This window comes from Physeter macrocephalus, chromosome 19, assembly GCF_002837175.3.
Source record: "Physeter macrocephalus isolate SW-GA chromosome 19, ASM283717v5, whole genome shotgun sequence".
NCBI classification, from domain to species: domain Eukaryota; kingdom Metazoa; phylum Chordata; class Mammalia; order Artiodactyla; family Physeteridae; genus Physeter; species Physeter macrocephalus.
Window position 1 is genome coordinate 198152 of NC_041232.1, and position 24006 is coordinate 222157.

At 39.7% G+C, this 24006-nt stretch overlaps 1 protein-coding gene across 18 annotated transcripts in view; it reads right to left on the reverse strand.

The window, feature by feature from the left end:
- The window catches only part of SPIRE1 (spire type actin nucleation factor 1), a 217323-nt gene that overhangs the window by 40080 nt on the left and 153237 nt on the right, over window positions 1-24006 (reverse strand). For 14 of the 18 annotated variants that reach the window (XR_008616012.1, XM_028480736.2, XM_028480730.2 and 11 more), the window contains 3 exons: window positions 19048-19155; window positions 8149-8226; window positions 4323-4487 (listed from right to left, as the gene is read on the reverse strand). Coding sequence is in view for 17 of the 18 variants with exons in the window: in XM_028480736.2 (XP_028336537.1) it covers window positions 4323-4487; window positions 8149-8226; window positions 19048-19155 (351 nt within the window). In the remaining variant the exon portion in view is untranslated. Of the gene's footprint in view, window positions 1-4322; window positions 4488-8148; window positions 8227-19045; window positions 19156-24006 lie in introns of those variants that run through there. The other 4 variants (XM_024120731.3, XM_028480732.2, XM_055080687.1 and 1 more) reach the window with 2 other exon arrangements.

Below are 24006 nucleotides of genomic sequence, written 5' to 3' on the forward strand. Positions count from 1 at the left end.
TCGGTAGTGTGGCACACAGGCTTAGCTGCTCCACAGCATGTAGGATCTTCTCAGACCAGGGCTCGAACCCGTGTCCCCTGCATTGGCAGGCAGATTCTTAACCGCTGAACCACCAGAGAAGCCCTCTTTCTATAATAATAAGCTATTTTTCGTATACTTTTATTTGAATGTTCTTTCCATCACAACAGCAGGATTGAGTGAGATAATGGAGTCAATAAGGCCAAGGTTGTAAGTTCCAATTACAAAATGTGTGTCGGTGCTCATGAGGGAGCTGGCAGGCCAGTATTGATGTGAGTCAGTCAGTCAAAGTCCTTACTAGCAGGAGAAAAAGTAACAGCAAATTCCATTCTGCTGCTGGGTCAGTGAAATTACTTTTTTTTAATATAAATACAGAATGCACCCTGAAACAAGCTCTCTGAAGCTACAACAATAAATGATTTCTAGATGAACACAAACAGTAGGCCCATAAGTAAATGAGACCAGTTATAGAACTTGATCTTACTTTTGAGCCACAATGCCTTAAACAAATAACTTCTATATAAAAAATGTTTAAGTTCCTACATCTTTATTTTTGTTTTGAATTTTATTAATTTATTTTTGTACAGCAGGTTCTTATTAGTTATCTATTTTATACATATTAGTCAATCCCAATCTCCCAATTCATCCCACCACCACCAACCCCCTGACTATACATTTTACAAGGATCTTTCATTACACTGGACTAGTCTTCTCAAATAATTGGTTTATACTTAAGAAAAAAGAGGTTAAGACAATTAGAAATAAAATGCCTCCTCTGTTAGGCATTAATCAAAGAAAGACAAAGTTTTCAAGAGCTCAGAAACATCAGAAAAACAACAGATCATCTGATCAGGCTTTAGACCAAGGTAAATAAATAGAGGGAACTTGGTAATGCTTTAAAAAAAAAAAAAAGACCTTTAATGAGATATAATTCACATATAAAATTCACCCTTTATTTTTTTTTGCAGCACCACTCAGCATGTGGGATCTTAGTTTCCTGACAGGGATTGAACCCACGTCCCCTGTAGTGGAAGCATGGAGTCTTAACCACTGGACTGCCAGGGAAGTCCAAAATTCACCCTTTTAAAGTGTACAATTCAGGGTTCTAAGTAGTCACAGGTTTTGCAATCACTACCAATAACTTCAGAGAAATTTTATCACCCCCAAAGTATATGCTGCACCCATTAGCACTCATTCCTCATTCTTCCCTCCCCACAGCCATTGGCAGCCACTAATCCACTGTCTTACTGATGTGCCTACTCTGGAAATTTCAAATAATTGGAACCACTCATACATTATATAGCCTTTTGTGTCTGGCTTCTTCCACTTAGCATGTTTTCAAGGTTCACGCACGTGATAGGATGTATTGGTACTTCATGCCTTTTTATGCCTGAATAATATTCCATTGTATATTACCCACTCATGAGCTGATAAACATTTGGATGGTTTCCACTTTTTGGCTATTATAAATATGCTATGAACATTCATACATAAATTTTTGTGTGGACAAATGTTTTCATTTCTCTTAGGAGTGCATGTAATGGCTGGGCCGTAAACTCTATGTTTAACATCTTGAGGAATTAGCAAACTATTTTCCCAAGTGTGCACCATCTTACATTCCCAACAGTGATGTGAAGGTTCCAATGTCTCCACATCCTCACCAGCATGTTATTTTTTGTGATTTTATTTTAGCCACTCTAGTAGGTGTAAAGTAGCATCTCACTGCAGTTTTGATTAGCATTTCCCTAATGACTAATAATGTTAAGCATCTTTTCATGTGTTTATTGGCCATTTATATATCTTCTTCGGAGAATAATTCAAATTATTTGCCCACTTTCCACTGGGTTGTCTTTTTTATTGTTGAGCTTAAAAAATTCTTTATATGTCCTGGATACAAGTCCTTTTTTGGATATATGATTTGTAAATATTTTCTCCCATTTTGTGGGTTGTCTTCACTTTCTTTATATTGTCTTTTAAATCACAAAAGTTTTAATCTTCGATCAAGTCCAATTTATTTTTTTTCTTTTGTTGCTGTACTTTTGGTGTCATATCTAAGAAAGCACTGCCTAATCTAAGATCACAAACCTGTTTTCTTCTATGAGTTTTATAGTTCTAGTTCTTAAATTTAGGTCTTTCATGCATTTTGAGTTAACTTTTATATATAGTATGAGGTAGCAGTCCAACTTCACTCTTCTGCTTGTGAATATCCATCTGTCCTGGCATCATTTGTTGAAAAGACTGATATTTCCCTTTTGTCTTGGGATCCCACAGAAATCAACTGACAACAAATGATGGGAATTATTTCTGGACTCCCAATTCTATTCCACTGATCTATGTTTATCTTTATGCCAACATCACACTGTCTTGATTACAGTTTCTTTGTAGTGAATTGTAAAATTAGGAAGTGTGAATCCTCCTACTTTGTTCTTTTTTCAAGATTGTCTTGGCTATTCTGGGTTCCTTGTAATTCCATGTGACTTTTAGGATCTGCTCATCAATTTCTGAAATGACCGGCCAGGGAGCAGCTGCAGCACCACACGGGCATGGAGCGTGGCGCACAGGGCGCCCGAGCGCGACCGCCACAGCCACCTCCCTCGGCGGGGTTGCCTGTTCGGGGCGCCCGCCCGGTTACGCGGTCCTTGGGGCGCCCGTGCCCCGCGCCTAGCCGTTGCCGCAGCTGCCGGAAGAGGCAGTTCAGCAGCCGGCCGGGCTCTGGAGCAGCCGGCCGGGCTCTGGAGCACCCAACCCCGCTTCAGGAAAGCGGCTTCCGCTCCTCGACTACCGGCAGCCGGACACTGGCGGCCAACGATCTACATTTTTATTTTTAAAGGTGAGTTATTTGAAGTTCTCTGTTAGAATTAAAGCATTTTACCAAAACATTTTGAAAAAATTCCATTGAAATGTTTTGTACTTCCATAACTTAATGTTCTAAATATAATCCCATATGGCTAAGCCATTCAATTCCCATCATGAGCATCACAAATATCCAAAAAAAAAAGTGGATTACTATGGTATAGTTATGTAGTTTAAACGTGAGGATTAAATTAAGAACATCTTAGCATACCGCTTCAGATACAGATAGACTGTGTGAAAATCCTTTGTTTACTCTTTACAACAAAATTTTTTTAAAAGAAATTAGAAAGTGGCATTATATTGATAACAGTAAATTTAAAAAATACATATATCCAGCTTTTGAATGATTAAATATGAGTAGCTGAATTTCCACTCTCATTTATCAGGTACATATATACATAACAAGGAACTAATCAAAATCTTAGCCTGTTAGACTAAAACTTGAAAACTTTCCCCATGCGAAACCAATCACCACTAGAACTGCCATGTGCCTAGTCCCCTGCACAAAGGCTCAGTATAAACGTATCCAAGTGAAATGCATGGAATTAGCCAGACAAAGAAAGACAGAAAAAGGAAAACAATAATGGATACCACAAAGTAGTAACATGTTCTTCTTTACTTACTACTCACAACCTCCAAACTGTATAAACATGCACATAACAGGAGTCCCAGAGGGACTGGAAAGACAAGAAAAGACAAAGAAAATGTGAAGAACTAATGGCTAAAAACTTCCAAAATTTGGTAACAATACAAATCTATTCATCCAAGAAGCTCTATAAACTCCAAGCAATAAACTCCAAGAGAGCCACAACAGAACACATTATAGTCAAGTTGTTGAAAGAAAAATATTGAAAGCAGCAAGAAGTGACTATCACATACAAGGGATCCTCAATCAGATGAACAGGTGATCTCTCACTAGAAACCATAAAGGCCAAAAGGCAGTGAGATAAGTTTAAAGACAGAAAAAAACACTGTCGGGGCTTCCCTGGTGGCGCAGTGGTTGGGAGTCCGCCTGCCGATGCAGGGGACGCGGGTTCGTGCCCCGGTCCGGGAGGATCCCACATGCTGCAGAGCGGCTGGGCCCGTGAGCCATGGCCGCTGAGTCTGCGCGTCCGGAGCCTGTGCTCCGCAATGGGAGAGGCCACAGCAGTGAGAGGCCCGCGCGAAAAAAAAAAAAAAAAAAAAGAAGAAGAAATTAAGACATTCCCAGGCAAACAAACACTAAGGGGGGTCATCACTAGTAACCCTGCCCTAAAGGGAGTTGTTCAGGCTTAAAGAAAAGGACAGTAGACAGAAATTTGAAGCCATGGGTTGTGGAATTACACATTTGTAACTTTTCTGTGAGCTTACTGTATTTTCCAACTTTTCTATATTGAGAAGAACATTTTCAACAAATAAGATTACCAAAAAACAAGCAATTGAGTCCATTAACAGTTTTCTTTGTTACTTACCATCACTTTTCGCAAAGTGTATCTTTTGGATCGAATGTCATCCATTAGCATCTCATAAGGGGTGAGCTGATATTCAATGGGCAGAGGGTTATACTGCCGCTCTTGGACCTTCTTGAGTTTTACTCCATTCCGCAAATCCCTCATCACCTGCACCCAGAATCGAGCCTGAAAGAGCCAAGGGTGGAGAGACATCATGAATAAATTTACTAGTTTCCTCTAAAGAGCTATAGTCATAAAGAAAATATTAAAAGCTTGGATTACAAAACACCAAGCAAACCAAAGAGAAACGATTTTAAAAATTAGATTTTAGGGTACTAAAAAGCAGGTAGGATGCCAGCAGATAATCCACCAGCTCTAACGTGGGGACACCTGGATAAAACCTTAACTCCTGTGCTACCTGCATCCATGGCCTCAGTTCCTCAGGCCCCTCATGTTCCACCTATCAGGTGGCTTTGCTCACTCAAGAGGTGCGTGTTTCTCACACTAGACTTTGGGTTTGGCTCTATTACTTGCTTGGCCACTGGAATTTTAGTGGATATGACATGACCAAAGGCTTCAACAACAAATTCACAATGGCTTGTCACTCTGCTCCTGTCACTGCCATGAGAACATCACACTTGGGTTGGCACGAGGCACACTGGCAGGATTATCCAGGAGAAGGATGATGCACAGAGTAGAGCCACCACTCTGATCTGCAGACTCATGAGCTGAGTAAACGCTACCACTTTATGCCATGGTATTTTGTAGTGTTCAGTTACGCAGCATTACTGTGACCACAGCTAACTGATACAGCCATCTACTGCTGACATCCAGCAAGTTGCTTCCCCTTTCTGAACCCTGGCTTCCTCATCAAGAAAAGAAAATGGCACTTTATAACTTGTTGAGATGATCAGAGCTGATGTATAGTGTTCTGCACATAGAAAATGCTCAAAAATGACAATTTTTATGTTATTACTATCTCTGCACAAATTATTTAATATCAATTTTCTTATCTACAAATAATAAATAGCAAGTTGCTCTGCCCTGCCCTTCAAGAAAATGAAATATATGTGAAATACTTATTATAATTTAAAATATATTAAATGTGTTAATATTATTATATTTTAACCCTTTTGTTTTCCTGCCTATAAGCTATCATATTCTCGGCTTCAGTAAAGAGAAAATCAATATGATATTTAACTGAAATATTACAGGCTGTTAAACATTAATAAGTGGCTCAATAGCTACATAATATATTTATTAAAAATCAAGTGACGTATTTCATAAGAATTGCCTACATAACTGATTAAACTTCTCAAAAATGTCCTCAAAAAATGATTTATGATTTTTAAAAAATGTATACCATTTCTTATTCCCAAAAGGATTTGAGGTACTTAATATTGTAGTATATCCATCAGAACATCTTCTAAAATATTAACATTTAAGACAAGTTCTTAGATTCTGCCATTAAAGATATCCTAATATAAATCCCTAAAATATTTAGATCTCTCCTTTGGGAATGCTCGTCTCAACTTCTCTTGCTCATTCCTTGAAGATCCAATTCAAATACCATCTCATTTTTAAAATACTGTCTCTTCTCTTCACCTCCTCAGGCTTTAAGACAACCTGACATATGAAACTTTGAATTCTCAAAACAGATAAATTAGTGATGATTACTCACATTAGAATCTTTTGCTATACTTTATAGAAAGATTCAAACAGACTCTTTTATATAGCCAGTTCATTATATATTATTGTTGGCAAAAATTTTACAAATGACTTTTCAGAAACTAAGTCACAGTTATATAAAATAATGGACAACTGTCACTGTATGTATTCCCAGAGATTTTATCATTTACCCCTTATTACACTAGAAAGATTCTGAGATGTATAGATTCTGCCATTAAACGTATTCTAATTCTCCTTTGTACTATTCCTCATTCCTTCCTCATTTCATTCTAATCTTTCTAGGTAGTTCATTTTCATGATCTTATGAAAAAGCAGCTGGTGATCTAGGCAAATGTAACTCCCTTTGGAGATAGTACATCTCTTGTCAGTGATAATACTGTTTTAGATGAGGTTGCCTTAAGACAGTTAATTAAATTTTTGGTTCAAGTTTATACTAGCTATTTGCTAACTTCTGAGCACCTGGAATTATTTACCTGGCTTCAATGTCTTGGAAAAAAAATTTAAAAATTTATTAACTGGGCTTCCCTGGTGGCGCAGTGGTTAAGAATCCGCCTGCCAATGCAGGGGACATGGGTTCGAGCCCCGGTCCAGAGAGGTCCCACGTGCCGCGGAGCAACTAAGCCCGTGTGCCACAACTACTGAGCCTGCGCTCTAGAGCCCGTGAAGCACAACTACTGAAGCCCGCGTGTCACAACTACTGAAGCCCGCGTGCCTAGAGCCCGTGCTCTGCAACAAGAGAAGCCACTGCAATGAGAGGCCCATGCACCGCAATGAAGAGTAGGTCCCGCTTGCCGCAACTAGAGAAAGCCCACGTGCAGCAACGAAGACCCAACACAGCCAAAAATAAATTAAAAAAAATTTTTTTAACCAAGATGACATACACCTAGAGCAACACTATACAAAGGAAACTGATAATCAATATTATTCTAAAGTGACAATACTAGCTTATAAGACAATATAGCCTACTTGTTTTTTAACCTTACTCTTAAATATTCCTGATTAATATCATTCCCAATATCTCAGGAAAGATATCACCCATAAATTAAGAATATTGCTAACAGGAAACACCCAAATGACCATCAACAGAAGAATGGATAAACAAATTGTGGTACTTACTACAATGGAATACTACTCAGCAACAAAAAGTATAAACTATGATACAGGCAACAACATGGATGAAATCTCCAAAGAATTATGCTGAATAAAAGAAGCCAAAAAAACCCTAGTATATACTATGTGATGATATTTACATAAAAGTGTAGAAAATGCAAGCTAATCTATAGTGACAGAAAGCAGATCACTGGTTGCCTGGAAACTAGGGAGGAGGGAGGCAGGAAGTAGGGTTACAAAGCAATACGAGGAGACGTGGGGTGATGGACAGGCTCACTGTTTTCTTATGGTGATAGTTTGTTTCACAGGTGTGAATGTGTGTGCGTATATGTCAAACTTTTCAAACTGTACTTTTTAAACATGTGCAGCTTGTTGTATGTAGATTACATCTTAATAAAGCTGTTAGAAAAGAATATGACAATTGAAATCTAACATGGTCAAAGGTGACTCGTTCATATCCTCCAAATCTGTATCTTTTCCGATTCCATCATTTAATGTCATTATTTATCCAGTATCCTTAACATGAAAAGTCAGAATCCTAAAACGTGCCTTCCTACATGGATCTAGTACCATGTTGGAAAAACAGTAGACAGTCAGTGAGTCACATGAATACACTGCAATCATCTGTTCTAGAAATCTGTCTTCTGTTTCACCAGGGCAGAACGTTGTAACGTATCACTCATTCTGCATCCCCAGGGCCCTAATCCAGTAACTATTCATTGGATAAATGAATGTACTACACTATAGTTTCACTATATCCTGAAACAGAGCTTAAACTTTGACTTCCACATAAGAGGATGCTAAGGTATTAATATAATTAGAAAGGTCAATATTTTAAAACACTGAAATTCTCAGAGACATTGGAGTGGTTCTAATAAAATTAGATAGTTTTAAAAAAATGGAATAGTATTTCCTCAAATGTAAGGTTAGGCTTTCAAATTGGTATAATATCATTTCATACTATAGTCCTTAAGATAGACCATTTTAAAAAACATGATACGACTTCTTCAACACTAAACAGAACAGAGAGAATACCCAGCTATCTCACCCAGTCAGCGTTTTTCAGCTCCTCCAGGTCTGTGTTAGATTCGTTACTCTTCTCCATTTCTTGAATCTTCTTCAGATTCTACCAATTAAAATTCAAATAAAACATTTAAGCACAAAATTTCATTAAGCTACCTTCTCAAATTAAAATTTCGAACGGATACCTTCAGATAAAATATACACAGAAGTGTTACTGAAGCAGATAGCACAGAATCTACTCCTCTGTAAATTTCAGCCAATTTCAGTAAATTAAAATAAATGCAGTCCTGCAGAGGGATGGACTGAGATTGTTCATTCTCACTTCCTTTGAGGCCTTGTGGTTAAACCTCAGTCACAATATTAATTCACATCTTCTAAACTGTACTGACATTTCCTTCTCCATCAACCCCCACATTCAATCCATCATTAATCTCACAGATGTAACTTTCTCTCTTTATTACTTAAGTCCTCTTCTTTTTATCTCCACTGTAAATCCCTTAATCCAAACACCATCTTATTTGGCCTGGACCTCTGAAGCAGGTTGTCCCGGACGCTAAGTGCTAAGCCTTCAGGCAACCATCAATTTAACCCCAACCACAACCCATGTTACAGGAGAAACTGAGGCTCACGAAAGCTAATATATCTGGGGTACCCCAAGGTGAGTGACAGAGAAGGAGTGAAGCACATGTAAGTGCCCCAGGGCCTCAGACAAGGTGAGTGATGGAGCAGGACTGAAGCAGACATGAGGTAAGACATATGGAAGGGACAGCACACGATGAGCAAAGTGTTGGGAATGTAGCATCCAGACGCTTAAATAACCCTGAGAAAACGGACGGGTAACGTTCTACTTTAACTTGGCCAAAATGAGTATTTACGAATTGGTATTAAACAAAGAAAAGAATAGGATTTATGATTTGTACCTGGGCTTTGCACATAACGGGTACTTAATAGGTGGTGTGACATTATGTCAAAATCTGAGTAATAATCATTATTAACTAATTCAGGACTCTCAGTTTTCTGACTTTAAAGATATATCAGAGGTACTGGTATTACATTATTTCTGATATTCAAAAATTCCTCATTTTTTGCTAGGGATTATTAGTTAGCTTAAAAAAAAAAATCTCTGATGACTTAAGCCATAATACCAAAATCAGAATTGAGTGGGGAAGAGACCGAAAAGGAGAAGCACACGTGTTATTTTGTTCCTCTAATGACTGCAACCCAGGCTCCATTCCCAAAAGAATTAAAGTACATACTACTTGGGATTTCCCTGGCAGTCCAGTGGTTAAGACTCCGCGCTTCCTCTACAGGGGGCGCGGGTTGGATCCCTGGTTGGGGAACTTAAGATCCCACATGCCGTGCGGCGCAACTAAACTAAGATAAAAAATAAATAACATAACATAAAATATAAAAAAAAAAAAGTACACACTACTCAAATGACTAGAAGATTCCTCCAGGTTTTTTAACCATTAAAATGGTGAAAGAAAAGAGACTTAGGAGGTGAAATGCCTCTGGGCATCCTGCGACTCTATCAGGCTATGTCATCTATTTATCAGCAGCAACACTCAAACAATGACAGCTGAACTTAAGTCCCCATCTCCCTCTCCCTAGAAAGCTTTACCCCAGATGCCCACTTAGCTAATTCCCATATAGCCTTCTCACTCTTGCTCAAAGGTTACCTTCTCAATGGGGCCCACCTTGACCACCCTATATAAATTCCAAGCCCCACACCCTGTCATGAGCAACCCCTAGTCTAAGTCTTTCTCCAAAGTCCATCCTGCCTCTAACAGTCCATGTGATTTATTTAATATGTTCACTGTCTGCCTCTCCCTGACAGATTCCAAGCTTCCATGGGGAAGTAGTTTTGGTCTATTTTGTTCACTGTTGGGCTCCTCAAATCTCTAGAACAGTGCCTTGAACTTATTAGGTGCTTAGTAAATATTTGTTGAATATGTGAATTAAGATACTTTCAACCAAGAATGTTCAATCACTTAAATCTCTTCAATAGATCTTATCACGTCAACTTTAATAAACGGAAGCTCAATCAAACGGAAAATTATTCAGAGGAAAATCTGTATTTTCTTCCCTAAACTCAGAATCCTCCGGAAGGATGGGACAGAGAAATCTTATCTTTCTGTCATATTTCTCCCATCACCTAAAAAGTCTGATCCCACAGCAACCACTTTATTGTTTATCCAATGATCTATAAACCAAAAGATAAGGAAAAGAGCTGAAAACACAGTGGAGAAACTCATCTTTACAAGCCTATGTTGTTTTTAAAAATTCCGATGGTCTCTAGGTCCTTTTAGGATCCAAACAAGAGAAGGCAAGACAAATGTACAGATACAGTAGAAGATGGGAGGTCTTTGGCAAGATGAAATCTTTATCTTTTTTCCTTGAGTCCTACTGCTACTACCAAAAAGGTGATTACAGTAGGTCTCTGAATTGTTCTTTCTGCTTCAGCTTCTTCCTCATTTGGTTTATCTTCTCAATCCCCCATGATGGGTTCTCAGTGTCTCTGTTGTGCCCCTCAAACTGGGGTGCCTATAGGTACTTCTGGGGAACTCTTTTAGTTAGAGCCTGTCCTGGGGATGTTGAGAGAGAGAGAGAAAGCCAGTTTGAGATACTGGATCCAGCTGTGCCTAAAGCTAGCTGTGCCCTTAGATTCCCAATTAAGGGAGTCAATAAATTCCCCCCCTCTTCCACCCATGCTAATTTGAGTGGATTTCTGTCACTTGCAATGGAAAGAATTATGATTTAACATGTCCCCTTAGTCCAGAAATATGAGTTCATGCTTCTACGTCTTAGGGGTGGTCTGGTGGAAGAGTACGAGAAGCATATGGCCCTTTTTCCACCCAACCTTAACTGTTACAGTTCTCAGACACATCCCTGACGAAATGTAGCCAGGATGGTCTCACTGTTAAGACTTTAGACATCTCTATCTTTACTTGTGCTGTGACAAAATCCCTAACTCCCTGCAGCTAAGAAAAACTATCTGCTGTCTATAATACTGAAGATAATTTAAATGAATGGCCTGAGAATTTCGTTTCTTTATTTTTCTGAACAGCAAGTAGCACTAATTGTAGCTCAGATACTTCCTAGCTGTGTGACTCTGGATAGTTATACAAATGCTCTAGTCTTCAGGTTGATTTTCTCACCTGTAAAATGCAGCTGCTGATAAATACCTTTTTGATTTTGTTAACATTACATAAAATAATACAAAAGAAATATAGCATGTGGCCTGGCTCATATTAAGCAGATTAGTAGATATTAGTTATTTAGCATTTATTTAGTAGATACTAGTTACTATAAGCCAATGAATATCTATGAAGATTTGATTGTGAACACTTCCACTCTATCACAAAAACATTTTATTCTTTTTTTTAAAACATTTTATCTTCTAACAAATGAGACTTCTCTTTAGCCTCTTCGTGAAGTAAAAAATCCTGACTCAGCAATAAATCAGTATAAAATAGCTGAGAATCTGTAAATACTGTAATTGAACAAGCTTGAACAAATATTCAATGAAGAATCTCAGGTTTTCTCATTACCAGCAACACAAATGAGTTATTTGAAAGTAAATTACAGGTTTTTATAGTTTTAGAGACAAGCTTCTGTCAGTTATATTCTAGCTTTTGAATAAGTTTTTTTTTTTTTTGCTTGTACAAATGTAAGAACAGATGCCAACTGTGCTTGGAATAGGGTGAGAAAGTCCTGAGAGCATCCACGTGGCAATTAACTGTCCCCATTTCTGACACAACCATTCTCAAGCTAGCAATTAGAACTGCTCTTTGCCAACATCTTTAGTTCCCAGCATCTTAAAAAATAAATAAAATCTACTCCGTGAATCTCAAGTATATCAAATACTCAAAGTAATGTTAATGTATTGGCATAGATTCAACCACCACCCTTACTGACAATGTATTCATGTATTAACATAATATTTTAATAACAGCATTTTAATGATCACCCTTTTCCTCCATATTGTTAACCACTTAGAACTATTTGTTATTTAATGGTATTCCTCTGTGCAATGGATATATGTTTTCAGCTAGAAACTTTTAAATGTGTAAAAATGAATGTTTCAATAATTCCTTGAAAAAACCTTTTTTTAACTCAGTTAAAATATGCTAATATACTTTTAAAGAAATTACTTTCATAGAGACCATTAAATACATCTCACAAGTGACAAAGTCACTAATATAAATATTGCTTATAAAAAATAGAACACGTATATTAGCCTCACAGAGTAAGAGCCATGATGTCCTTCCTAATTCAGATACTTTTACCACAGAAAAGAAAAAGGACTTCCAAATTAATATTTTGGAAATTAGAGCACAAAAAAGCCCCCAATTACAGCAATTCTTGTGATAAATGGAAGTCTCCCATGCATATCAAGAGCTAATGGATAATTACTAAAGAATATGATTTATATTTTCATCAACCTTTATGGCACTGTCTTAAAGATGTAACATGCTCCTTCTCCCAGAGGGGTGGAAGAGGGAGAAGACATGAGAGAAAGTCAGAGCATTTTACTTAATGAAAAATGTAAAATGTTAAGATACTGAACTATAAGTTGATATTCTGTAAAGCTCAATTTGAATTTATGCAGTTCACTGCAGAAATTAGAAAAAGTATAGATGGAGTCGTCAAAATGAAGGAAATGCATTTCTAGGTTCCAGGAAAGGAACACTGTTCCTCCATTCTCCTAATATTTTTGTAAACAGACACACACACACACACACACACACACACACACACACACACACACACACACACACACACACACTGGCTGAGTGTTTAATGCCTGTCTCTGCCCCAAGTAGCTGGACTCACAGTATCTCCCTAAACACATCTATCTGCCCTTTTGGTTTTTATACTCATTAACTGTTCACACCTACAGAAATGCAGTGATGATCATTATAAAACAATCATTAAAATATCAGAGACAATATTTACAAATTATATCACAAAAAGCTATTTTCTTAATAAATAAATACAAATCAATAAGAAAGACCAATACTCCATTAGAAAAATGGGCAAAGAATATGAATACAAAATTGAAAAATACAAATAGCTCTTAAGCATATGAAAAGGTACCTGATCTCATTCATTGTAAGGAAAATGTAAACTAAAACTATGAGATATAAATTATCACTTAGAAAAACACATTGTGAAGATGTAGAAAAATAGACACTCTTACACATTTCCAAGGACAGTATCAATTGGTAAACCTCAATGGAGGACAATCTCATAAATTTTATGAAAATTATAAATGCACAATTTCTTTGACCCAGCAATTCTACTTTTAGGAATTTGTCTTACATATACAATCACACCCATGAAAAACAGGTTAAAAACTATCCATTGCAGCATTGTTTATAAAGAGCAAAAAATTGGAAGAGACTTATTAGTTGTCAATAGAGGACAGATTAAATCAATTACAGTCTATCCACACAACAGAACATCATGGAGACACAAGAAATGTAAACACTATGCGCTGATATAAAATGATCTACAGATTTATTATTAAATGAAAAAAGGAAGGTTCAGAACAAGCATAAAAAAGGAAGAAAAAATATTGATATTTTTCTGTTAGTTATACATAAATCATCTGTGTAAGGACAAAGAAGAAATTAACAGTACTTGTTGCCTGTGGGAGAGACTGTGCAGCTAGGAGACAGAGGGAGAAGAGTACAGCTTCCTGCACTACTTCTGGACTCCAGGAGCTTGAACCATGTGAATTTTTTTATTTGTTAAAATAAAGTTAATTAAGTTCAAAAAGTTATAGGACCTGAAAAGTCTATAACTGAGTTCTGACATGATCTTCTACATAAAAGATTCTTCTGAAGCATTTTAACAGGGCGAGTAGTGACAAACGCAAAGAAACCTAAGGGCAGAGAGGGTAATTTCACTATTGCTGATGAGATGAGTGTTCTGCACATTTAATAACATTCACAAAATAAATCAAATAGAAAAAAGATAGACTTTGACAAGGACTCTAAAAAAGTTACAAATAATAGATGATTTAATTAAAATGAACAAAATGGCAACCTTAAACAGACATCTGGTGGTAGATTCTTTCTTTCAAAAAATATGTTCACCCCTTGGAGGACTGGAAATCCGTTTTGGCTCTAGGGAGAAATTTCCAGTTAACTTAAATGTCATTGCAGTTTTACTACTGGAGGTGTACGGAGCAGACATGGGAGGGAGAGGCCAGGAGTATGAGAAAGCTAATTAAAACATACTTCAACATGTGAATGAGATAGAGGTCTTGTGGCTTTATCTTTGTGAGTGCATTAAAGCAGAAAACAGTCTCAAGTCATGTCACAGCAGACGTCTTAGGAGTCAGTGTAACTGGCAATGGCATAATGATGTAGGTGGACTTGGTTATACTGGCTGTGAGATACTGGGTGGGAAATAGTTACATTTGATTTTTTCAACCAATTACAGGTTATAAAATGTGGTCATCTGATTTTAAACAACAGACAAAAGACAATTTCATAACAGCCTAACAATTCCAGAAACACTGTTTTCCGCCCCTAGCAACAGAAAATACTTTATATATACATATATAGTATTCCATTTTAAGTAAAATATTTTAGTACTATTTTGTTTAAGATTAACTGAGCTCAAAGATTTCATCACAAATTTATAATTATTTTATAGGACTAATTGAAATAATGTATGTAAATCACTTAATAAACGATTACAGCAATCATTCTGATTATATAGTGTAAAATTACTCATATAATCTTTTGAAAACTCATAATGAACCATGCTGCTTTCCCACTCACCTTCTTAGCCCATAATTTCAATAAATGGTCAAATACTAGCAGCTAAAGATAGACTGGCTCTAATCTGGGCACCTAGAAATCATCCTCCCATTACAGGGTTTTATTAAATTTAGGGTAAGATTTAACCAATCAGAAGAATTTGACTGGTGAGGTTTAAAATAAAGTCACATGTAAGTGAGAATCACTCAAACACTTAGAAAATGGAGACACTGGCGTAATGTTCCTTCTAACAGCTGTATCTCTGAGTACCGGAAGAGGAAACAGGTGCCTCCACGGCGCCTCCATTCACACGCCTCAGCCCGCATCCCACTGCTGGACTGGCTGCTCCTGGGCTGTGGCTCTTACTGGAGTATCTTGTTCACCACTGTGTCCCCAGTGAAATGGAAATAGTGAGCACTGAATGCACGGCTGTTGGGAGAACTGCACAGTTAATGCGCACCACAGCCTTAGAGCAGTGTCTGCACAGGATAAGCGTGGGAGAAATACTAGCTGTTATTCATTGTAGTAGCACCTGCCGTATAGGAGACACATGACACAACTGTTGCATGAATGAATAAATTTTGCCAATTGATCCTAATTCCTTTGGGACCTAGTGCTTCTTTACTCGCCAGGATTTGCAATAGCCAAATATGGCTGCTGCATTCTCGCAGGTCCCCCAAAGTCCCCCAGTCTCTGCCCACCCCCACACTCAGGTTTATGGAATCCTCCTGTACATCCTCATCTCCTACTGCAAGATCCATTTTTGGTGTTTGTCACTATTTCTAAAACCTTAGAAAGGAGTGCTAATCCCAATTCTTTCTATCACTATGGGCAGCTAATTGATTATAGTTTGTTAAACTGTGCTTCAGCTTTCCTCTCTATAAAATGAGATGGGACGCAAACGGTAGTACTGCCTACTTATCAGGACTATCACGAGGTTTAAAGTGCTCACAAAGGCAATGAATAAGAGATAGTCAGGGATTATAAATGTTTATGTGAAAGTGACATAAATTGTTTGAGCCCAGAGCTGCAGCTGTGGGCTTTGGATCTTTTTTCCCAAAGTACATACATTTCCTTAGAGTGGAAATCTTTGAAAAAATTATAAAAATCCAGTAGCACTCCATCTCACCCCCTACTCCTCAGGTTCCCACTTTGGACAGCAGCTCGAATACGAGGGGATGACTATAAAGGACTTAAGGCTGATTCTATTTTGCTCTATTTCTTCTTGAATGTTAATGTGTTAAACACTTAGGAAAATTCAACTATAGAACAAAATGTGACATTTACTAGGTTGAAAAAAATCTCATTAATGAAGGGCCCTAGTGTTGCCCTAAGCTGAGGAAGCAGCAAGGGGAACATACATAAAAAGACGACAGGAGATGCTGTCCTCGGTCCCTAATTCTATGACAGGGTTGGGAATATAAACATGGTCCTTGTCCCTAAGATGTTCAGTCTAATGAGGAGACGAATGTAAATGGTAATTCCAATACAGTGTGATAAGTGACAGAAGCCAGAGCAGAGAGCTCTATGAATGAACACAGAGAATAAAGAAATTAACTTCGATCAGCAAAAGCATTTCAGAACAGTGGACATCTGAATTGGGTCTTAAGAATAAGTAGGCATTTTCTATGTGAGAGAAGAGAGGAAAAGGACATTTCCAGCAGGTGCAGAGGCCCTCAGCAATCAGGGGCTGGAGGAAGGGTAGCAAAGCATGAACCCGTGGTGGGCAACAGGGAATGAAGAGCCCAGAGAGGTCAGATTGGGGCCCGGCTGTAAACGGTCCCTATGCTGTGCTAAGGGGTCTAAACTTTCCACCTACAAGCATCAAGGAGTCAACACATCTTTACGCAGGGACGGAAAGCTGGAGGATAGACGGAACGCTGGAGGATAGACTGTACACAGGGACAGAACGCTGGAGGATACAGTCTATCCTCCATTAGGAGGCTTTGCCACAGCTCAGGCAAGAGACGCAGACCACTGCACGAGCAAGGCACAGGTAAGAACACGAAGCAGGCTCTGCATCTGGAGACAAGTCAGGAGTGTCAGGGGACCACGATTCGAGATAGGTGGCAGAAATCAGATGTCCAACACCTGAACCACAGTTCTCTAAGTCATTCAACGCTGATCCAAGATTTATACAGGCCCTATTACACTGCGGTTGCAGCAGTGAATTGGAGAGAAAAGGTCTCTGCCCTCAGTGAGAATGTATCCTAGTGGCAGATATGAATGAGGGGGAAAAGAGACCAGCAAAACAACTCTAGACTGATGGCTGCTAAAAAGGAAATACACAGAGTAATGTGACTTTAAAGAAACAGGCCGAGTGCATTCACTACATAAGAGCATTTAGGAGACGCCTCAGACGTCCTTTCAGCTGAGGACTGAAGGATACAAATGAAGAACCATAATTGAGACGGTGACTGAACATAGCATTTATAAGAGGAGTTTAAGATGTCAACAAGCAACTAAATAATCAAGCACCACAGGTGCAGTCACACTTGAGAAGAGATAAAGATCATTATGATCGGATAATCAGAAATGACAATCTACACCGTGATAGCCTTCCTCTGAAGAAATCCAAGATGGCTTAATGATATTAGACATCTTATCCCTCAAAGATCAAGGTGTTTGGGGGTATTCTACCTTCATTCTGGGGTTGTTTACATGTATGGCACAAGAAACTGCAAGGGGAGAGAAAATTTTCATCACTTTAAGTATATAATCTTCTAACAGAAATTACGTGCTTTAAAAACCTTTTACGTGCCTTCTAATTAAGAGTTCTTATTGCAACGATATGAACATATGTTTCATAATGCTCAATTATTTTTACTGTTCATTCACTTATGACTAATATTACTATATTAGGAATTTCTTCTTTCCAGGAATTTGTTTACCGTTAGATTTTAAAATACAGAAGTTTGGGACTTCCCTGGCGGTCCAGTGACTGAGACCCCGTGCTCCCAATGCAGGGGGCCCGGGTTCGATCCCTGGTCAGGAAACTAGATCCCATATGCTGCAAGTAAAGACCCTGCATGCTGCAACTAAGACCTGGTGCAGCCAAATAAATAAATAAATAAATAAATTTAAAAATAAATAAATAAAATACAGAAGTTTTAGTCCCCACTGACATCAGTACAGTAGCAATGTCAGTATTGAGTTTACAGCTCAATACTGACAACACTGAGCTTTCCTATAAAATCTACAACACTGAACTGCTTTCCTATGAAATCCATCTTGAATTTAAAATATAATATAAAACCGGATAAAATATGATATAAAATAGTATACATTAACTTCCTAGCAAATTTTACTGGGAATGCATTTAAAATGTTTATCTGTATATATTTTGCCTACACAAAACAAGACTGGTACAAAAATGAGGAAAATCTTGAATGAACAGAACAAAGACTTAGTCACATGAACTGTACTTTCTGCAGAGCATTTTATGACTAGAAGGAATCTGAACATGTCTATTTTGCTCCCACTTCCCTTTTTAAAGTAAAGTAAACAGAAATCTAGCAAAGGCTATTTGACTTAAGCAGTCGCATGACTAATGAGTGGAAGAATATGATTCACCAACACAAAAGGGGCTTTAAAAAATGACTGGTGTTGATATAAATATTTTAAATATAATAAAAATGAAAAATGAGTTATTTGCTTGAAAACAAGATTTTTTTTCAAAAGGTTCTTTTTAAACAGTGTGCTTCCCTGATACATCAAGTTTTTTCTACAATGATAAACAGAGTTACACCTCTACTGTGAAACAACGGGTTTCCTGGAGAAGGGGGGTAGGGCACACTACACACTAAATGTGGAGGCAATAATGTTAGAAAAGGCTGGGAACATACTGGAATCAGTCAACCGACTTTCTAGTCTGGAAATAATTTTATCTCAGTCTTTGACATTTCCATTTCCATATTACTTCATACCTAAACCTGACATGACATGTCCCTCCTCCCATCCCATTCCCATCTGTGTGCATGTGTGACACACACACACACACACACACACACACACACACACACACACACACTCTCGCACACATGTTCCCTCATGAGCCCCCTTCTCCCCCAGCTCCAAATTTTATTCTCTCTGGCTCACACCCCCTTCTTCCCAACCCTGATTAAAAAAGCCTGTATCAAAGCGTACACCTGCACTTTCCTCCAGGGACTCTTGTCAGCCATGTTCCAGGACAGTCTGTTGCAGGTGACTGTTCTTACAGGAAAACAGGAATAACCGCAGAGAGCACCTTCGCCAGGCTGGAGAGCGGGATGAGGATGGAAACACGGGCATCAGAAGTGCTGAGAACTTCCTTCTATGGGAACCTCTAAGCTAAGCCTCAGTTTACTAATCTGCAAAGTGAGAGTGACAGGACTGGTCATGAAGACTAAATGAAGCGAACAACAGCAGCCACTTTGTGGCTGTAGAGCTTAAAGTATGAGGAACTGATAAATAATTTCATGTAATAATAACAAAACAAGGGACTGATGATCAAAAACTACTTAGACAGCAATGAATTAAAGCACGCTGCCATTAATATAATTTCCTTTTTTCCAACAAAGTAATTTACACTTGAAATTGCCAAGCTCAATCCTCCCCTCCCCACTGCACATGCTCACCAGCTCTAGCCAGTCGAATTGGGCTGGGGGGGGTTGTCACTGGCACGAGGGCACAGGCCGTCTCTTCTTTCACGCGACCCTATGCACTAAATGGACGGCTCAGACAGTCCCTCCATCTACACTTACGTACGAGGATATCAAATTGCTTATAAGACACAGGAACACGTACTCATTTTCAAGGATATCAAATTGCCTTTGAGACACAATAACAGCAGCCTATTCAAATCTTCTCTGTCATCTGGAGAACCACCTTAAAGGGTCTCATTCATTGTTTAAGAAGGAAATCATCACATCATGAAAAGAGATCATAATGAAAATGAATTTGCTTTCTAAATAAACAGATGAACTACAAGGCCTTGTGCTTTGTAAAGTAGCTAGGTCTGGTAAATGTAATGACCACTTTATAGAACAATTATAACACTTGGAAATAGGTTATGGGTTTTATATTTTAATAAACTGCCAATTGAGCATATAAGAAGTTTAATATAATTAAAATACTTTTGGTCTATCAAATCAATACATTATCAACAACTGAGCTGAAACGTTTCGATACTAATATTTTACCCTAATTTTATACACACACACACAAGCACACGCACACACACAGATATATGGTTGTTTGAAACATACTGATAATCAGATAATCAACCTGTTGAATCAGAGGTTATTACTTTGAAAATTCCAGTTGATATACAGTAACTCACAGGTATAGAAGAAAGATCGTCTGAGTCTTTTTTTTTTTTTTTTTTTTTTTGAAGAAATCCCAAAGGGCTTCCCTTCCCTGGTGGCGCAGTGGTTGAGAATCCACCTGCCAATGCAGGGGACACGGGTTCGTGCCCCGGTCCGGGAAGATCTCACATGCCGCGGAGCGGCTGGGCAGGTGAGCCACGGACGCTGAGGCTGCGTGTCCGGAGCCTGTGCTCCGCAACAGGAGAGGCCACAGCAGTGAGAGCCCCGCGTGCCGCAAAAAAAAAAAAAAAAAAAAAAAAAAAAATCCCATGGGTTTTAAAATAATTTATTTATTTATTTATTTATTTATTTATTTATTGGCTGCGTTGGGTCTTTGTTGCTGCGCGCAGGCTTTCTCTAGTTGTGGCGAGCGGGGGCTACTCTTTTTTTTTTTTTTTGCGGTACGTGCACCTCTCACTGTTGTGGCCTCTCCTGTTGCAGGGGTCCAGACGCGCAAGCTCAGCAGCCATGGCTCATGGGCCCAGCTGCTCCGCAGCATGTGGGATCTTCCCGGACCGGGGCACGAACCCGCGTCCCCTGCATCGGCAGGCGGACTCTCAACCACTGCGCCACCAGGGAAGCCCGGGGGCTACTCTTCGTTGTGGGGCACGGGCTTTAGGCATGCAGGCTTCAGTAGTCGCGGTGTGTGGGCTCAGTAGCTGCAGCACACAGGCTCTAGAGTGCAGGCTCAGTAGTTGTGGCGCACGGGCTTAGTTGCTCCGTGGCATGTGGGATCTTCCTGGACCAGGGATTGAACCATGTCCCCTGCGCTGGCAGGCCGATTCTTATCCACTGTGCCACCAGGGAAGTCCCTCGTCTGATTCTTAAATTGTGTATTTTGAGATCTTCAGAAAAAATATCAAATTAGCCCAGAGTTTTTTATTACTAGTGTGAATTTAGCACTCTTGAGACTAGGTTGAAGGTTAAAATGACTAACATACATATATGAACTAATATGTATGAAAATTTTCTTTAATTTCAAGAAAAATGCATACATTGAAGAGGAAAGGGAAATCCATTTGGACCCTATAAGACTTTATTCCTAAAACCTCAGTATTGACAGGCAATTTATATAGTATAAAATCTGTAATTAAATGGTACGGAATGTTCATGCCAGGATTTCCACATATTTTATAGCTTACCTTCTCAAGACTCACTATTAAGTAAGTTCTTATGTGTAAATTTAAAGAATGGAAAGGGCACTCAAAGGCCTCATCTACAGCCCACAAAACTTCCTGTATTTACTAGAAATATCTTGGTCAAAATGTTTCTAATAGTCAAAAATGCTTTCAAAACTGGCTTCTTTCAACCAGAACATTTCTGAAGCTCTGAAAAAACAGAAATAATGCATAAATCATTTCAGTTCAACAGACATTTCTAGAGTGTTTCCTACATGCACACTCTGCAGTAAGAGTCACCAAAAGGAAGATGATTCAAAACACAGTCATTTATCTCAAGCACTATCTGGCCCAGTTGTGGAGAGACAGTTCGAAGACAAGCAACTCACAGGGAGTATGAGAGGTGCAGGACTGAGGGGTATAAGACACAGAGGGAGTGAAGGGTGGAGGGAGGTACCACGTGAGCAGGCTTTAGGTGGGTAAACAGGAGCTCACCAAGAAGGCAAGGCGGGGAGAGAATGCCAGGCAGAAAGAACAGAAATGTGCTAGGGTCACAGACATACAAGAAGCATGATATATTCGGAAACTAAGTAATTCTGACTGGATAGTGTAAAATGCAAAGAAGGGAGAGTTGAAAAGGAGAATAAAAACACAGCTAGGTGAAATGCCATGAAGGCCTCGTGTGCAACACAATGGAGTTTGGTTTCACTCTCTAGGCCATGGGGAGCCATGTTAACCAGAAAGCAAAGTGCCTTGTCGAGCTGCCAGGTGTCCAGTGATCAGGAAGGAGGAGCCAACCTGAAAGTAACAACCACGCCCTTATTCCCTTACTGCAGCAGCGCAAACAAGAGGCCAACAAAGAGGTTTTGCTCTCCTTGCTCCATTTTCCCCTCAGAATGGCGCTGGGTAAGGTCAGGTGACAGGCGGTGCAGGTGGGTGATCTTCTCACTGTGGAAGAGCACTAGACAGCAGGGCCCTGCATATGTGGACCCGGGGCTGGTAGAGGGAAAGAGTGGAGGCAAGGGCCTTAGTCAAGGTCCTTCGAGTGCAGGCGCCGGGTGGGGAATGCAGATGTGCGTGCCCCTGTGGCCTGTGGGTGTGGCACACCAAGCTTGCCATCCCCTCCAGAAAACCAGAGTGCAGCAGTCAAGTCCCGTGTGGAAAGGGCAGCCCGCCCTCAGGAGGCCTGTCTGGGAAAGCAGTCCGCAGGTCAGGCCTGGAAGAACATGTGGAGGTTTGGGCCTGGAGCCAGACTCCTCGGGTCAGATCTGTGACCTACAGGAATCATTCCTGACAAAGTGGAAGGTGAACTGGACGGAGAGAATTTACAGAGATGAGACCAGCAGGAGGCTACTGTAATAACTCAGGTTGGACATATGGGCCTGAACTCTTGGTGAATTGGTGAAGTGACTAAACCTAAGCCACGTGGGACAAGGAGTGAATCCAGGAAGGACTGATAAACTGTCAGAAAATAGCAGGGAGGGGAGGTCAAGGGACGATACCGGTTCAGGTGGCAGTGAGGGGAAGAGCTCAATGGGCAGGGGTTACAGTCAGGGGGTGAGGAAAGAAAGCCCATGATTTCCAAGGTGGAATGATCGCAGGTTATCACTAGGACAAAGGTGTGTTCAGGTAAGCAGAGTGCTGAAGTAGAGGAGGTGTCAAGGAGACAAAGCTAAAGTTTCTTTTACCAACCAAATCAATCCAGATGATGGCAGATGACAGTGACAATGGGTTCAAGAATAACAGAAGCGGATGGCATGAGGTTTTGGCACAAGTATGAAGAATCATTGTTTAGAAGCAGCAGAGAGAGAGAATATCACCAACTGACCCCAGTCCAAAGATCTGAAGCTGTGGAGGACAGAGTAGCCTCCCACAAGAGGGAGGCAAGAGAAAGCACTGCCCTTGGGGGGAGCAGGAGTCCTGAGAAGAGCCTGAGGGTACTGAGAAGTTCTTTTTAAAAATGGAGCAGAGTTTCCAGAAAGAAGAATGGAGATTCATGTTTGTGCTTAGATCATGTCAACAAAGCTTTTGCTTCATTTTAATAAATCATAAATTATATATTAAGAAAAAAAGGCCCTGAACAAAGATGGCGGAGTATAAGGACGTGCTCTCACTCCCCCTTGTGAGAACACCAGAATCACAACTAGCTGCTGGACAATCATCGACAGGAAGACACTGGAACTCACCAAAAAACATACTCCACATTCAAAGACAAAGGAGAAGCCACAATGAGAAGGTAGGAGGGGCGCAATCACATTAAAATCAAATCCCATAACTGCTGGGTCGGTGACTCACAGACTGGAGAACACTTATACCACAGAAGTCCACCCACTGGAGTGAAGGTTCTGAACCCCACGTCAGGCTTCCCAACCTGGGGGTCCAGCAACAGGAGGAGGAATTCCTAGAGAATCACACTTTGAAGGCTAGTGCGATGTGATTGCAGGACTTCAACAGGACTGGGGGAAACAAAGCCTCCACTCTTGGAGGGCACACACAAAGTAGTGTGCGCATCGGGACCCAGGGGAAGGGGCAGTGACCCCAGGGGAGACTGAACCAGACCTACCTGCTAGTGTTGGAGGGTCTTCTGCAGAGGCGGGGGCTGGCTGTGCCTCACCATGGGGACAAGGACACTGGCAGCAGAAGT